The following is a 17548-nucleotide window of genomic DNA, read 5'->3' on the forward strand; positions in this document are numbered from 1 at the left end:
TTTTTTTCAGCGGTGTCCAGTGAGTGTTCAGGGAAGTTAACAACCCAGCAGGTTGATGTTCATTGGACGTTTCATTTCAATCTATGCTTCGCAAAGAAAAATAACATAATGCAAGGATTCCGATCAACTGAGCAAGTCATTCTGCACCTAACATTCAAAGTGAGATCTAAGCTATTTAATCGAAAGCAGCATCTGCTCAAAATATCAAAATGAAAATAATGTTAGTTTTTTTTTACCTCTCTGCTGGTTACTTCTTTCTCAGTAAGACATGAACTGTCCACCCTAACATAGCTGATGATGGAAGATTTCAGAGGATACAGAATTTAATATAAAAGCTTATTTTTGAAAGCAGTAAGTCCTGCAGTGTTAAAATTATACAGAGGTCAGAAATTAGGAAGATAACTGTTAAAACTAGTTAGGATGGAGAAACTGTACATTATATCTAAGAAATGAAAATGAAAAGCTCCTGCAAGTGGCATGACTATGATTTTATGACAGCATGTGATATATGGTGTGTAGGGAGTTAGACATGGGGTGCAGTTTTTAGGAATGGAATGCTAAAACAAAAAGTGTTCTGACAGCACACAAGATACAGGGTGCATACCCTTAATTTGATGTTGTATATAGATTCAGGAAATCAATCCATAAAAGAGCACTATTAAATTCCTACAATACAATCCTGAGCATAACTGTTAAGTCTCCATGTAGATCTCTCATAACTGGACATAGGAAGAGGAATGAAGCACTAGCATGTGGAGATCTACCTGAACTTTAGATCTGAAATTCTATTGTTACCATTGCTAAATGCAAGACGATTAAAAGAAAAAAGCTGTTAGATACTGGTCAGGCAATGCTCAGGCATAATGAGAAGAGCACTGCTGATCTGCGAGAAATTAGGCAGTTTTACTAAAGGGAACTGAAGTTCAAAAACTAGAAGTTTTCATTTAATCTGGGCTTCAGATCAGTCATTGCTCCAGTTAATTCAAACCAGAGAAAGGGGATGACGTGCTGCAGTTACAGACAAGAAGTTATTTTCACTTAAAAACATTATGTGAGTAGAAGTCTCATCTGTGTGAATCCTATCTGGTTCTTGTGTCACATACAGTAAGAGCTGATATTTCACTCTGTCTCTGCAGGGAGGACCATTCTGATTCTCTCTGTTGTTGCCACTCAAGCCACTTGGTCTCGTTTTTTAGATTTGCAGCCACCCGTCACATGACACTACAACACCCTAAACGTCATTATTATACACTGTTCAAATGGAGACGATCTGAAAGAACTAAAAAGCAAATCCCTTGCATTTGTGCTCACAAGAGAAAATGACATGCAGAAATAGAGTGCCAAACATAAAAAACTGGATTTTTCTCCCAGGTATAAGGGACACGATATGGCATGGTGGGGTGGTGTTTAGCTCTGGTGCCTCAGCGAAGCTGTCCCATCCAGGACGTAGTCCTGACTTGTGCACTATCGGCGCAAACCGACCGTCACTGAGAACAAGGGGCATTCTAGGGATGGACAGGTGGATGGATAAGAGACAGCAGCCCAGATGGGGGGTCAGACAGGCCAGCGTGTCGGAGCAGAGCCGTACCCAGGATGAGGTGCAGCTTGGTGTCGGTCTGGAAGGCGTAGTGGAGGGTGACCAGGAACGGTGATTGCCGGATGTGCTCCAACACCTGCCGCTCTGTCCTCGTGTGCTCTGCGGTCTTGGCCTTCTGGATGATCGTGGCCTTCTTCAGAACTTTCATGGCGTACAGCTTGCCTGCGTCATGGCCGCTGACCTTCCTCACGAGGAACACCTTCCCGTAGGCTGGAGGAGAAACGAGGAAAAGATGGGTTACAGATTATAATATAACAGTGCCAATACCAGCACTATCGTTCAAAAGAGTAAGGAGTGCAAAAGAATGAGGCACTGGGAAAAATCACATCGACAAGCTACAGGTATACTATCTCAAATTTCCAGTCATTACTCTACAGTACTGTCACTGATCACAGCAACCTATTTGTTGAGATCTTAAACCCAGAGCAGTGCAGATCTTACCCTAAAGATTGATCATTGTGAACAAACAGTACCTGTAAGGAGAGAACAGCCTGGGTGATGAAGCAATACCATCAGAATTGACTGCAATTCATTAAAAAGAGACCACTATCCAGTAGCACTGTGGGAGACTGAATCCACAAACTGTGCTCTCACCATGGGTTCCACGATCAGAAATATTCATTGGTCAAAGAATCTCTGTCAAAGGTAGATGACAACAGGCTGTTTTATGAACACAAAAAAAGAAGGAACACCCTGATTCTGCAATGGGAACAATGGTTTTAAACCAAGCCAATTGAAAACATTCTAACTTCACACAATAATGCACAGAATCCAAGGAAAAAATGAACAGAATATAAGCAGCAACTGTTAACTTGCCTCTTCATCTCTTCCCAGCAAGCGAGCAAATGCAATATGAAGTAAGTGACTAAAACTACACAGTATCTCCTCAAATAAATATCTTTAAATCCAAAAAACATGCAAAGGATCAAACCATTGAGCAGGAGAAACAAGTTTCTTCATACGTGTACTACATTTATTAATCTATTAAGAAAACCTCAGAGTAGTGAAAACTACTGATTTCACAACTGCCAACAATAGCTAGGAGATTGAAAAGAGTACAAATACAGGAATATGTATATGCTTAACAGGAAGAGGCTTGGAGAGTAATTTCAGATCTAGTTAAGACTTCCTCTTTCAAGAAAAGGGAAATAAAATTTTGCAATGACTTGGCTGAGAGATGAGTGTTAAATGAGGCCTTCTGTTTATTTTCTGTAATCCGGCTACACTCCAAGAGATGCCACTAAGAGCTACTTCCCTGCGGAACAGATTGGAAGGGGGAGCTGAACAACGAGTCGCAATGCTGCTTCCCATCTCCCTTTCCAGAGGAAACCTCTTTCCCTGCCCGTTATATCAGTAGGGACCTACGCCTCAAATGGATCTCAAAGTAATAACACTACTTATACCAATTTGCAAACAAAAACTGGACTTCGCATCAGATTAAATTAAAACTTTATCCCACAAACCAGTGACAAAGTAGCAGTGCCTTTTCTGCTTTCCAGAAGTTAGCAGCATTTTAAGTCGCAGCTTCCCAGTTGATTTGAAACCCATCCAGCACCAGGCTAGTAAACTGTGAATGGTGAGCGGGGCAAAAGTTTGATTTGATTGGGGCTATGGGTGGCAAAATCTTGCAGAAAAATGTTTCTGCTTTACAAGAATACAAAATAATTACAAAAACCAATAAGAAGAAGTAAGCCTGTTATCAGATGGGGCTGAAAATGCTGCTTAAATGCAATTCATCTCATGTCTTCCATTTTTCCTTTTTCTGTGTTTTAAAATTAATGGTGGAGCTGCCTCAAATGGGCCAGATGAGGACCGCAGCTCCCACAGTCCTCCTATAACAGCCGACACCACTCCAAGGAGCGAAGGGCAGCAGGGGATTACAACACAGGAAGGGAATTATATGAAGGAATGGTCCTGTGGTTTGGCGTGCTTGTTGGAGAAGAGCCATGACAGCCAGGGTGTGCTGGTAAAAGAACAACACTGGTGAAAGGAAAGTTTTGTTGTTGTTCGTTTTGTGTATAGCAATAGCATTTGTTTGTAGAGTCTAGCTGCCCAACTGCTAGTGAGGGAACCTGAAGAGTTCAGCTAGAGCCCCTAACACCAAGGAAACTTTAGAATACCACACAAAATAAATAGATTACACTGTTCTGGTGAACACAATTTTATTGTAATACATTTCATTTAAAATAGAAGCAACTTGGGACTTGAGCAGGACAGATGTTAATGCTGTAGCAGTGAAGGAATGAAATCTCTTTCGATATTCTTCTGTCCACTTTGTCTTGGCTGAAGATGGATCTCAGTTTTTGCAAGACCACATACCAGGTTTAATCACATTAATGCTACATCACGCATATCCCTCAGCTAAGCTGAAAAATCTCCCATTCTTATTAAGCCATGACTGACGCACATAAGGTACTGCTCTTCTTCCTCCATTGTTGCGCTACTTTTCTAAACTTCACAGTTGGATCCAAGGGTTGCCAGAGTTTAGGGATCGCCATGGTGAGAGCCTTTGTTTTGAAATCCAAGCTGATCGAAACGTGAAACATGACATTTAAAAATGAGAACTTCACACCTAAGAATTTTAAAGAACTAGAAGAACTGTCCTCAAACAGCGGCCTCTCCAATTCAGCCATGATCAGACAACATATTTGAACCTCATTATGACATTGTAGGTTATAAAGCTGACTGACTTGTATATGATGTATGAAGACAAGTTATCCATCTCCCAACTCAACTCATCTCTCAACTCAGGCATGGTTAATTGTTCCCCACCATTTCTGCCAATGACTGGGCACAATTTCCTCAGTTCTCCCAGGGCAATGATTCCATCAGATGCTGGATTTGTAACAAATCCTGTTTCAGGTACGTTATTTCCATTTTGTGGGTCTTCCATTGACATCGTCTTCATTCAGTGTAAGGCCTTCACCCAACCAGCTCTCCAAGTTGGAGGATCTGTGATTGCCTTGGTTCTTGCAGGGGAAAACAGCTCCGATTTTCTGACTGTGAGCTCAGTTTTATTGTTTTTAAATGTACTTTTACTACAAGACGCATCTAGATGATCATCTTTGGTTAAACCCCCAATTCCACTGAGAGGACCTGTTAAATCAGAGAATAAATAAGATTCTGTGAGCAAGTAGCAGCAAACTGGCCACGTAGCCTATTTTATCAAGTCACTACAACAACCTAAGACTTTGACATATGGATTATACCATAATGCTAAAGGTAAGCTAAGCCTCTAAATTGATGGTGATTAAACCCACCCTGTTACTTTTGCTATATGACGGAAATTTCCTTATGTCCATAATCAGATTAATCTCAAGTCTCCTACATGTCTCAACCTTTACTTTGTCTCTGGCTGTCTAATAAACTTGAATCAAGCTAAATGTCTTGCACGAACAGATTTTTGTTAGTTAATAACTGGGAAGTGCTTTAAAAATTCCAAACTGGGGACTCTTTTTCACATAAAGAATTGTAGAAATTTGAAACAAGCTATCCAGCCCTTTTCTTGAAGCCAATACTACTGATTCTTTCAAGAAGCAGTTGGATGAGATTCTCAGATCAATTAGCTACAAGCGACCAAACAAGTTAGATGGACCAAATAGCGTACCGTTATTTGTTACCATTCATTCTATAGGTTATGACATGCCCTGCTGTTGTGACATTTATAAATCAAACTGAACATTAAATTGTTGAGCTCATCGTGGAGTTTTATTAGCTAATCTGAGAAAGGGTCATTTGTATAAAATCATACAAAACAAATCCAATCTCTTTCCGTTTTTTAAAAAACTGTTTTGGATTTTTCTTTTCATACCCATCCAATCTGGAATCGCCAATTATTTGTTTCGAAATGGATAAACATTTGGCAAATAATTCCTGTGCTGTACGGGATACATGCTCTCTGGACCTGCCTAACAAACCATTCACCTCTGATGGGAGAAGCGATGCATCTCTCACTGGCATCTGCAGACACACAGGGGTGGCACAAGCCACTGTTTCACCAAGAGTCCAGCAAATCTGGACAGACTCGGCTCAACCTCACCACCACTGACTGGAGAATCATGGCACAGCTGGCTCATAGCACTGAACCAGCCTCGAACCTACAATGTCTGGGCTCCACCTGCACCTCTAGACAGCAATTTATTGGCTGAGCCAATCAGGACCCCAACTCTTTCATGTTGCAGTAAAGAAGGGAAAAAATCAGAAAGCAAGGACCTTGAAGACTTGATTGTTTATTGTTCTAATAACATCACAGTAAATTATGTTATGCCCTATCATGGTGCATTTAAGGGCAGCTGTGTGGAGCAGTGGCCAGGATTCTGTACTTGTAACTGGAAGCTTGTTAAGTTCATATTCCAGGTGAGAGACTGCTGTCGTAACCCTAAGAAAGGTATTTCACCCAAATCACTCCAGTAAAATTACCCAGCTGTATTAATGGGTGCAAATGAAAGTTGCTTTAGATAAAATATGTCAGCCAGACAAAATAATTCACAAAAAAGACAAGTATCCTTTTCAACTCCAAATTTTTTTAACAAAAATACCAGTTAAATAGATTCTGGAGGCAAAATGGAGAAAATTAATAAAAACAAAAATACTCACCTGAAAATACATGAAGGTTTAAGGTGTGTTCTCTTAAGTCTTCTCCCAGAGGGAATCTCTGAAGTACAGAAGCATTCAAGACTGCCGGTAGGAACTGATTACACACTTTTACTTACATCTTAAAAACAAAAGCTCTCTGTCTGGTTTTCAGGTGAGGTCAAGCAGCACACTGGGTTGTCAAGATTAGCAGCACGGTTTGAGGATTTTTTCAGTTCTGAAAACATGAAGTCTACTGCAAGGGAGACAAACTTCAGTTCTCAAGGGCCTCCGTCCAGCAGGGTTTCTAGATCTCTTTGAATCTCCAGCATCTGAAGAACAGAAGTCTTGAACTTCTCCAAATAATGAGCTAGATTAGGTAATTAAGGGCTCAGGTGGAAGGAAGACCAGAACTGAAGTTGTGCCTCCCTGGTGTTAATGGCTGTATTCACCCCATTTCTGGAGCAAAATTCCACTGAGAAAAGTATATTTTGGAAAGGTATCCAGACGATGGATACCAGGTTCTGCTTCTACGGCAAACATTCCCCTCACACTTCACATGCCGAAATGTGAACACAAGCCAAGTTAGGACATGTCTTTCCCACACGACCCAATTCACATGTGTAGGTTGTGCTTTTTTTCCCCATTTTTAAAATATTGTTTTCAGGACTGTGCTGTTGCAGATATAGTTTGATTATACACACACGTACATCAAAAAGACGGTTCAGTGAAAACCGTATAAATCAGTTTCAATTATCTCAACTAAGAATCCCGTAGCACCATTAAAGGCTGAGGTGACAAGTCATTGCCGACATGGTAAACGCCTTATTAGCAAAGATATTTTCACTGCTTGTGCAACAGTCAATATTACTGAAGTCCTTAAGGAATGCAGCTGCTTTCACAAACTGATAAGCCTGTAGAGTGTGGCTGTCTTTCACTCGGTGCCAACATATGTTTGAAGATTTCAGAGCAGATGGGAATGTGAGCCCGTTGAGTGGGAAGACAAGTCTGAAACTTGTCACCTTGGAAACGAACATGGTGATGGAAATGACCGTTAACTCCTTAGAGATCCCACAACATATGGAACAAAGATGTACAGAGTCGAGTATACCGTAAAAATGTTCTTCCAGCTTTAACCAAGACAAACCATATTCCTTGGTTCTCCCTTTATTTGGGTAAGAGTGAAACCTGTGATGCACTCCACCTCTGAAAGCGTAATTATCCACATTAATACACGTATGTACAAGGGAAATTGTATGTATAAAACACAATGGCAAAGGATTTAGGTGCAGACTATCAACGTGCGTCACAAGCACTTCTAAAAAACACCAGAATATGTATTGTATAGTTATTACAATTATGCTGACAAAGCCATTAAGCTGAAGTGACCCTGTGGAGAGGGAACGAACTTTCTGTACTCACCCTGTATGTCGTGCAAAAGCACATAACAGGGTACTGAAAGTACAGTACGTGGTGTGGCTGCTGACTTCTGCCCAGCCGGTATTTAGAAGTTAGTGAGGGAAAAGTAGCAGAGGTTCAGATTACTTCACCTCGACTAACCCTACCCCTAGAATAAAGCCTGGTCTGTTTGTCATGCAGAACAGCGAACTGTTGGTTGACTGGCATTCATAATGTCTCTTTTCAGATTCAAATGATCTGACAGGTTCATCCTGCCCATTAAAAGCCAATGTGGAAGTTTAATTTTAAAACAAAAGCAGAATTAACTAATAATATTGGGCATTTGATTTGGTTGATATTTTGAAGATTTCTTATGTGTGGCTTTTGATACCTGGCATGAAGGGGAACATGTAAGCAGTTTCTAGTCTACTAGGCCATGGAAGAACGCGATGCAGAATTCAGTGATGAAACTGCTGGTATGAGAAACACAACAGAAAATGAGCACTTGTGCAGCACCTAGTCCACAAATGTAATGGTCAGACAAGACACTGACCTTTTAGCTCCGCATTGACACGACAGCGGGAATACCTGTATTGTCATGCGTGATCAAATTCACCTCACGTGAACCTGAGCGCTCAGACAGACCGCATTTTAAACCTTGCCCCATCACTTCTTTTTTTCCTCCAAATCTTCTACTGCCCCCCTTTTCTGTTGGTGGTCAAGGCCAGTTTGCTTTAGGACAGGGATAACTGCATTGTAACACAGAGTAACCCTCAACAGATACACAGAAAAGCATCCCAGCAAACATACTTGTCAAGACCTCTTCACGTGGATTCTGTTCCTACATACTGACCAGGACTGCCGGCCTCTTTCTCAGAAAGCACTCCTGCACTGGTCCTGCATTACACCCCACTCATTATTTGCCAGATCTTTACCCGCTTCCAGAACAAACATGAGCACGTGGTCATTAGGGTCTACTACACACTGTACGGACCCCGCTTAGAAAAAGAGAGCATTGGAACAGAGACGACTCACCTCCAGTACCAAGCACCTTGAGCAGTTCGAAATTCTCGATTCCCACTTTCTCCGCATGGCCCGTCAGGTTCGCTGGAAAAGAAAAGCCAGACGTTGGTCAAGCAGGAAAGCTCAATCGGGCTTCCTCACTCGCATGTGGTCTGAGAAACAGCAATATGTGCAGCCCCAGCCACTTACAGCCTTCTTGCAACACATACAGTGCAACTACACTACGCACGGCTAACTATTGTAAAAATGAATCGTTACCATTTTGTAGATACAGAAGCAACTCATTTTCCATGTTAGATGACTGCAATTCCCTGACCCAGTAAGCACTGACAGTCTACACTATCATTAGGAGAGATAAAAGCACATGGTTAAGCTGCTTATGTGAAGCTTTTACTGTAATGTCTCTCTCTCTCTCAATGGGTTACAACTAGATTCGAGCAATCGGAAGTAACCGGGAATTAAGTGAAGGGCAGATGAAGGCAGGGGCAGCCATGGAGAAATATACATTTTGGGAACCCTAATCTGCATGCTGGTCAATCAAGGAGACGTTCTCCCTGCCTGGTAATTTACTTTAAGTAAATGCAATATGAGCTTGTAGAAGAAGCACAGCCACCTGCTGCTATTGTCCTGTTCTGCTACAGTAAATCCCCAGTCTAAACACTGCTTAGATTCCTCAGTGGTCTCCCATTAACAGACAACTTCCCTGGCCTAACAATAAAGCCAGTGCAGTACAGACAGAACTGAAACGGAAGAAACAGAAATAGAAGTTGACTAATGCAGTTTACTTGTATGGATTACATTTAATACTGTTACAGGGTAATTTAAATGACAACAGGAGAATCATCTTCACACACTTGAGGAGACACCATTAAATATTAATTATCAGAAGCCTGGTTAAGGGTGATGCCTTATTATTTAGTAGTCGTTGTTCAACAAACGAATGCTGAAGATATGAAGCTCTATGTTCACGCCCACACGTCCCTACTGTTGGTAGGCAATTAATGAACAGCATCTTCAGCCAGGTACCCTCAAAGCAGCCAAGCGAACACTTCCCCTAATCACCAAAGGGTCTCGACTTAAGACTTCATTTGCACTCAAAAGCACGGACTGTGCGGAACCAGGAACTGTACCTCCAGATCAAATGAAAGGAAATGAAAAAGAGGAGCTGCCTGAGGGCAAATTGCAAAAGGCCCTCACTTCCTCTTGAGAAATGATCATGTGTGTGAAAATACACAGGATCACAGGGCAGGAGACGGCTCTGGAAGGGCCTAAGAGAATGCCTCCAACAGTCACACGGCACTCTTCTCCCTGACACATGCTTTCTGCACCTCCAACCTGCCATCATCAGTCAAGACTTCCGATACCTCCGGTACCTGGCCACGGACCTCCTAATCGCCGCCGCTGTACATTCATCGTATATAAAATATACAGTGGGCGGTGCGGTGGCACTGTGGCTAAGGATCTGCACCTGCGGCCGGCAGAGGAATCCTAGTCGGTGGGCCCCTGAGCAAGGCCCTTAACCCCAACTGCTCCAGGGGCACCGTATAAATGGCTGACCCTGCGCTCTGACCCCAAGCCTCTCTCCCTGTCTGTGTGTCTCATGGAGAGCAAGCTGGGGTATGCAAAAAGACGAATTCCTAATGCAAGAAATTGTATATGGCTGATAAAGTGATCTTTTCTTAAATGCCTTCGTTAACATAATAACATATTATTTGACAATGAGACCATCGTCAATTTCCGCCTGGAATGATGTCCCCTCAAACATTTTGTAATATCTCTGGAAGTTAATACAGTATAAGCCTGGTTGATGGGTTAAATTCATACAGGACCGAGTGGTCACTGATCACAAGCTTAAACACATCTGGGAAACAGGGCTCAGACTTAAATTTCTAGCAAGTTTCATTGTAAACACCCCCGGGTGCAGCACACAAGAAAAAACAGGAAAGATCTGGGGTTCTTGTGCTATATAACTGTGTAAGAATTTAAATCACCGTGATATGAAGCTTGACAAGGATGTACCACTACCCCTAGTGCCTTCTTTGCTTTAGCCTGACCTAAAAACCACCTGAGCACAGCCACCCAGGAGATCCCAACTCATTTCGCATGTCACAGCAAGTGGATTTTCCAGGAACAGCATTAATACAGACCGGGGGTCAGATTAAAGTCTGCGACCTGTATCACTTCTAAAAATATTTTCTGTCCCTTGTCGTTTCCTCACAGCGATAATCTGGAACAAGACCCAGGTTCAATAAGAACTTGAATCCATCAGGCAAATGCGAGTCGTCACTCATTTTAACACCTCTACTCACACCCATTAAAAAACTGATGATAATCTTTTCATAAACATGCTGTTCTGCTGAGACTACTGTGAGATCTGATCCTGACTTCTCATGTTGTTTGACTTTAACATGAAGGCCTACTGTTGCTTGAATGTCGCAATGACAAGACCACTGAGGTCACAAATGTGGCTCAAATTCAGTTTGTTAAACAGGAAGAAAGATTTTCACCACTCGCTTCACCTTTACAAAATTGAGGTGTTTCATCTGTTCTCATTTGTGACATCGACAGGAGACAATACAAAAGAAGTCAATAAAACACCCGAAATGAATCATGCAATCTCAAAAGAAATAGCAGCAGAAATTCAACATATGATTGCTGACTTCAAAGCCATTAACTGTACTCATTTTATTCTGCATTCACTTAACTTGCACTGTAAAGTGCTGCTTTTCAATTTATGCTGCTTTCACGAATATACTCATTTAACATCTCGTTTTTCTGACACGCTTAGATCTCACTGTTTTTTGTATGGTCTACCTTATGTGTATTCAAGTAAAATACGTATTCTCTTCATGGCTGTATTTTATGGTTAAGGGTCTGATGAAGAATGGCAGCACAGAGGCAGAGTGGTTAGCATTGCTGCCTTGCAGGACTGGGGGACTGGGATCAATTCTGGACCTGGGGTGCCATCTAGATGGAGTTCGTATGCTCTCCCTGTGATTTTCCTAGTCCAAAGACATGCTGGCAAGTTAATTGGCTTCTGGGAAAATGGACCCTAATGTGGGGGTGTGCATGTCAGTGTTCGTGTCTCTGTGTGCCTGCGATGCATCCCACCTTGTGCCCCTTGATTGCCAGGATAAGTTCCATCTGCCCCGTGACCCTATATTGGATAAAGCAGTTAAAAGATGGGAGAAACTCTACCTTCAGCATTGTGCAGTTTTCATCCTCTATAGCACTTCTACCGAAATCTTTGCATCACACTGCGCCCAGCAGCTAGGATCAATCGCTGCTGAAGCAGACACACTAGCCTCCCCTCCTTCTGAATCTGTCACACACTGGCAGAAGTGACAGACCCAGACGGAGCAATAGTGGGACACAGCTGATCACTAGAGGGAGACTCACTTGAGAGTGGGCGCAGTGCTTACTTACAAATTCCTCTTCTAAACGCAGACTTCTCATTTGCAAAGTTCACATTGCAGCTTGGGATGGGAATGCCTAAGTTCATTTAATTCTTCCTTTAAGCCGGCTTCCTTCCAGGAAGAAGAATGCCTTACACACTTTAAAATAATGGAATTTGCATTAATCTTGCTGGCAGACACTCCTTTTTGCATATTTGTGAGGTCAGAGGCTGTACCAGTATGACCAACATGCTTACTTCAATGCACACGTGTATTCCACTGGGTTCTCCATACATCCAATTACAATTTCATGTGGAAAAAGCTCAACCTGACAGGATGGCGAGCTGTGAAAGTAATTCAAGAAGGAGTGAAAAGGCAAAAATAAAACCCCAGTGCCAGCAAAGAACAAGGCATGCTTTAATTTACTAAAAAAATATCACAGAACAAACAGTTTCTTCTACTGAAGCAGAATAAGCTATTATATCTTTGCTTCAGGTCATAATTACTAACTGAACAAAAGCGGTCATACAGAGTTCCAACAAAGAGCACAGAGCTGAGCCCATTTCCATTTTTGTTTTCTTGTGAGCTTTACAAAATGCGCCTTTCTTCTGGGCTCGGATTGCTTATTAATTAATAAACACTGTGCAAGCACCAAAGTACACAAACACATTAGCTGCCAGTATCTGCAGTGACAACAGCCGCAGGACACTTCAGAGCCAGCTCAAGCCTCTGCTGCAGCAGCGCGCTTTTTCGAACGAAAAGGAAAGTAACTGCACTTACTTGTCAGCGGCTCACTGAAAAAGTGAGCCATCTGAGCCCCGTATTTTAAACGCTGACAATGCAGGTATAGCAGAAATACAAAGACAACAGAGTGCAGTGACAGCTGTGGTGGTATTCAGGCAGGACTCTTCATCCTGTGCTGCCTCTCACTACAGAGCTCTGTTCCACAGCACTATCGGATGTGGGTGCCCTCTTCCTCTCTTGAGCTCAGAAGTGCTGATTAGAACTTTCTCTCTCACATGAGGTTAACTTCAACTGCGAGCAGCTCAGTGGAGACCCAGGGAGATAATACAACAACAAGCAACCTATGGCATGCCCCAAATCATGAGGGCCACGGGACAAATGACAGCTAAAATTCCTTTTAATTTAAAAAAAATTGGCCAACTCTTGATCTTACCAACAATATTCAAGGTCAGTGGACTACTGTGGATCTGTAGCAGCTCCTCCGATGGCACTTTTAGTCCAAGGTGCTTACGGTCTTGCATCAAGAGCAAGAAAGGACCACCTCCCTCACACACCTGCTCAGCAGCTTCCGTCTGAGGAGCAGTCGAGTCCAGAGGGCTTCAAAAACCCCATCTCGCAAATTCAATTATTTCTGACTGAAGTCTACCCAGGTTTTAAGGGGGAACACAAAAGACTTATCACCAGGTGAAAAAAAGACATCAGCAGTTTTTACATTCAAATCACGCATGCCACACAGATGGGAAAAAAAAATTCCTTGAGCACAGCTTTCTCTCACTATTGAATATTATGTAACCTTCACTAGAGTCGTGTTTTTAACTTCCAAATGCAATATTGCTGTCAGAAAAGAAACACGTACTACAGGGCAGTATATTCTTATGTGTCATTCATCAGCGAGTACAGGGTGGCGAACTGTGCTGCCAGGGAGCACCTAGATTCTGGTTTTCATTCCAATTTAAGCTCTCAGTCACCTTAATTGGCATTAATATGGCCATATTTTTTCAAGGCCTTTAAAATCCACTCGGTTCTAAGGTCAAAAGCAGAGATTAAACTCAGGCTTGGATATATACAGTATAGTTAAAAGCATGAATTTAAATTAGTAGTACCACATTCAGAGTACCTTGTGCAGCTTTGGTCACTACATTACAAAAATATATTGTTACTCTGAAACCAGTCCTGTACTGATAGGCTTAAAGAAGAGTCTCTTTTCAGTCTTGAACAGAGGAAAATACTCTAAATTGTCAAAGGTAACAGACATCTTCAGAATCAACAGTGAAACACAATCCAGATGATAAGGGGAAGAGCATTCAAAACCAAGAGCGGGAGATACTCCCACCACCTTTGTGTACAGAAGGGTGGAATAAGTTACCCAGTCTCGTTCCTGGGACCGATACCCGAGTGGCTTCCTTTAAGAAACAGCTGGATGAGAGCCTTGGATCAATCAGCAATTAAAGCCAAATTAATAAAAGGGGCTGAATGTCTTCCCTCATTTGTAAACTTGCATGTTAATACTGAAAGAAGCATTGAGGTGTTCCAGTTAATTAAATGATCAGGTCAAATTCAGCTCATGTGAAGCAAAATACAAAAGGCCCTGCCGTCCTCCCAGCAGCTAAGATCGAGCGCTGTGCACTGAGCTGACATCAGTATAAATCAGTGCTCCGTCTTCTCATAACACGCCTAATTACACAGCTCCCGAGCTTATGAAACTACTGCCGACTGATTCCCAATTGAGCTACATCTTAACTGTACTCACACACCATCCAGCTGCTTGCTAGCACCTCTGCACCAGCACAGGTTAAGTAGACGAGGCAGTCATTGGCTTGTAAGGGATCCTGTGCATCCTACAGCGGTGCGGCACAGGGGGATCTTGCCTGAGACAGGCCTGACATGGGGAAGCACAGGCTGGTAAAGAAGAGAGCTGCAAACAAGGCCAAGCTATTCCAGCTCTGAGAATCGAACGCACCCGGCGTCAAGTGGGCCAATCAAAAGCACTCCCCCGGCTACAAAGTCAAACTGTTTCCCTTTCTACTCCTGAATAAACACAGCTCACTCATTGTGATGGGTACAGAAACAGCTCAATTTAATTACCCATGATGATATCGCGCTGCCCAAGGGACATTTTTAATGCACTGGCAAACTGTACTGCTGCTTGTAGTCTGGGCTTCGAGACTGCAGTTGGAATTTATGTGGAGGGTTTTATTTCACTGAACTATTTTCTCTGAGGATTCTAAATGAAATCTCTGAGGACTGCAAACTAAATTTGCAGGAGAAGGCAGACACAATATTCAGAATTTTAAGGTTTTGATCCACAGAACATTTTTTATGGCTCATACATAATATACTATAAAGGCTTGTATAATTCTTTTTCATAAATTGTACTATTCATTTTTGTGGTGTATTTTTCAGGAAACCGTTAAGATTAAGCAGGTTAAGTTTTATTTCCTGGGTTTTGGTTAAATGCTGGGGGGAGGGGGAGTATATACAGTAACAGTGCTGAGAAAGTCCTATTTTCATTGATGCCCTGGGATACTATGCACCTTGTTCTAACACCGAATTGCTTCACCCCCAGAAAAGCCTTGTAATGAGGATGAAGCTCTATTTATTTTCAAAGAAATAAAGCAATTCACGTCACTTCATCATGAAAAATGACACGTCTTTACTGCTGCTCATGAGCTCAAAGTGAAGAAAATTCAGGACAGTGGTTAAAGCCCACTGCCATTCTAACATGACTCAGCAGCTCCTTTTTTAAATCCCATTCCTCAAAACCCCTTACTGTATTTTAAGGTCTGTCTGATTTTGCAATAGAGGGAATTTCTGTCAGGTAAGAAGCTTTGCAGAGAAGTGCAGGACTGTTTGGATTCTATCAAATGCACTCCAATGTCTGTAACAGCCATACATGCATCTGCTGTTAACCATGACCTAACAAAGATGCATCCAAGCAGCAGGATGAATTATAGGGCAAACAAGCCACTGACCGGTAGAAAACTATATAAAAGCAATGCAAGAATCACCTCTCAGCCTTCTTCACAGAGAGGATGACACTTCTCCACATGTATTAATGGTGGCAGCCACTCTTCCACTCATATACAGAGGCTTCAGAATAGTATTTAAACGCCATTAGCACTGTTACTGGAGCAGCGCAGATGAATATACTGTCATAAACGGTCATAATAAACTTTCATAAAAACGGCGTATAAATTGTCATAGAGTTAAGTAGGTCGTTTCTTTGTCCTGTGATTTCAAATGCTTTCTTTTAATACAGCCTGTTCTATACAGGTATACAGTTGAAACAAAATCCACACCTGTTAATTCTAATAGGGTACAAGATGGCTTTTAAACTGCAAAACTGCGCAGTGGACTGACTGGCAGTTTCACCTTTTAGTACTGTCCGAGAGTAGTAGCATAACTTAAAATGCACAGCAGTTTGAAAGTTTCAAATGGGGTCCTTATTGACAGAAGGCTTCCTGAAAACATGTTTTTTTTTCAGGCAAAAATAAACTTTTCTTAGGCTAATAATTGTGAAGTCAAAGACTAAACCCAAGATAACTAGGTTAAAGCATTCACCTAGGTATACAGACTGAGAGCCAGAAAGGGAATTGTTGGGATGGCAAACTGCAGGTCTCCAGAGTGGCCAGTATTCCTGATTTTCACGCCAGCTGAGTTTCTTCTTCTCAAGGAACTCAGCTGAGCTAACTGCTTTCTCAGCGGGGACTACTTTTCAAACTCTCAGTGCAGTGCAGAGATGTAGCACCTTTAAAAGAACCTGAAAAGAAATGCTATGGCTTTCTAATTAATCAAGCCAGCAGATCCTCGTCAGGTAACTGAAATCTAGACAGAAACACCAACCGAAGTGCTCCTCAAGGGATGGAGTTTTACAAGGTCAGCTGAGGTGGTCTTTTTGATATCGGTGACAACAGACACGCGCTGGAATCCCTATGCAAACCAGACCCATCAAATACCATTTGACTTGAAGGAAGAATGAGTCATAAGAAAACAGCCTGCACATCCCAGAGAAATATTAGCACTGATAGCAGTGTAGTCAGGAACACAATGGTTGTCAAAACAGCGATACTGCAGCATGACTACAGCACTCCGTGAACCTTAACCAATTTTGCAAGTGCCTGGCCAAGTGTAAAAAATGAGTAGCTTCCTCCCACAGATCTGTACCCGTCTTAATCTTTATTACCTGATGAGACCATTTATATTAGTCACTTCATCTAGGATCGAACACAAATGTGCTCTAAGAAAATAAGAAATAATCATAGGAAACGTAAATATGGAAGAGTATTTCAATACAAAAATAAGTATTGATGTTATTTTTTGACGGTTTTATTACTTTTAAAAATCTGTACAAATCTCTGTGGAATAGTTTCGCAAAGCAAAACACTGTATCAAATAAACCAATTGATTACTGCTATATAGATAAGAACAGCCATCTCTATGTTGTATACTTAAGGAAAAGCAATGCACTGCACTGATATGAACACTTTACCAGGAGTGGGCAGCGTCTGTGAAAACTGTCAGGAAGGACAGCTTTAAGATGCTTGGGTGCCAGATTTTTGCAAACAAATGCACGCAGAGTGTTGCACAGGTTATAAAAAATGTTCTCTCAGTGAGATACACAAAACTGGGATGGGCACAATTTAGATCCTGCCCCTCTTTAAAAGGCTACTGAGATTTAACAGTACAGAGCTTAAGACTTAAGAAACAACAAGGCTCTCAAATTTAAAGTACAGTGGGATTCTCTACTCTCTGGCTGCAAGTCTTGTTTTTTGAATAACTGATTTACTATATGTAACTAAATCGGATACCATGAGGTAAT

General features: G+C 41.9%; 1 protein-coding gene across 1 annotated transcript in view; it reads right to left on the reverse strand.

Moving 5' to 3' along the window:
* Window positions 1-17548, reverse strand: part of rps6ka5 (ribosomal protein S6 kinase A5) — a 57082-nt gene that overhangs the window by 22509 nt on the left and 17025 nt on the right. The window contains exons 2-3 of the mRNA XM_088925946.1: window positions 8603-8674; window positions 1589-1807 (exon numbers count right to left, since the gene is read on the reverse strand). Coding sequence (XP_088782072.1) covers window positions 1589-1807; window positions 8603-8674 — 291 coding nt within the window. The remainder of the gene's footprint in view (window positions 1-1588; window positions 1808-8602; window positions 8675-17548) is intronic.

This window comes from Atractosteus spatula, chromosome 9 (genome assembly GCF_055471065.1).
Source record: "Atractosteus spatula isolate fAtrSpa1 chromosome 9, fAtrSpa1.hap1, whole genome shotgun sequence".
In the NCBI taxonomy this organism is placed as follows: domain Eukaryota; kingdom Metazoa; phylum Chordata; class Actinopteri; order Semionotiformes; family Lepisosteidae; genus Atractosteus; species Atractosteus spatula.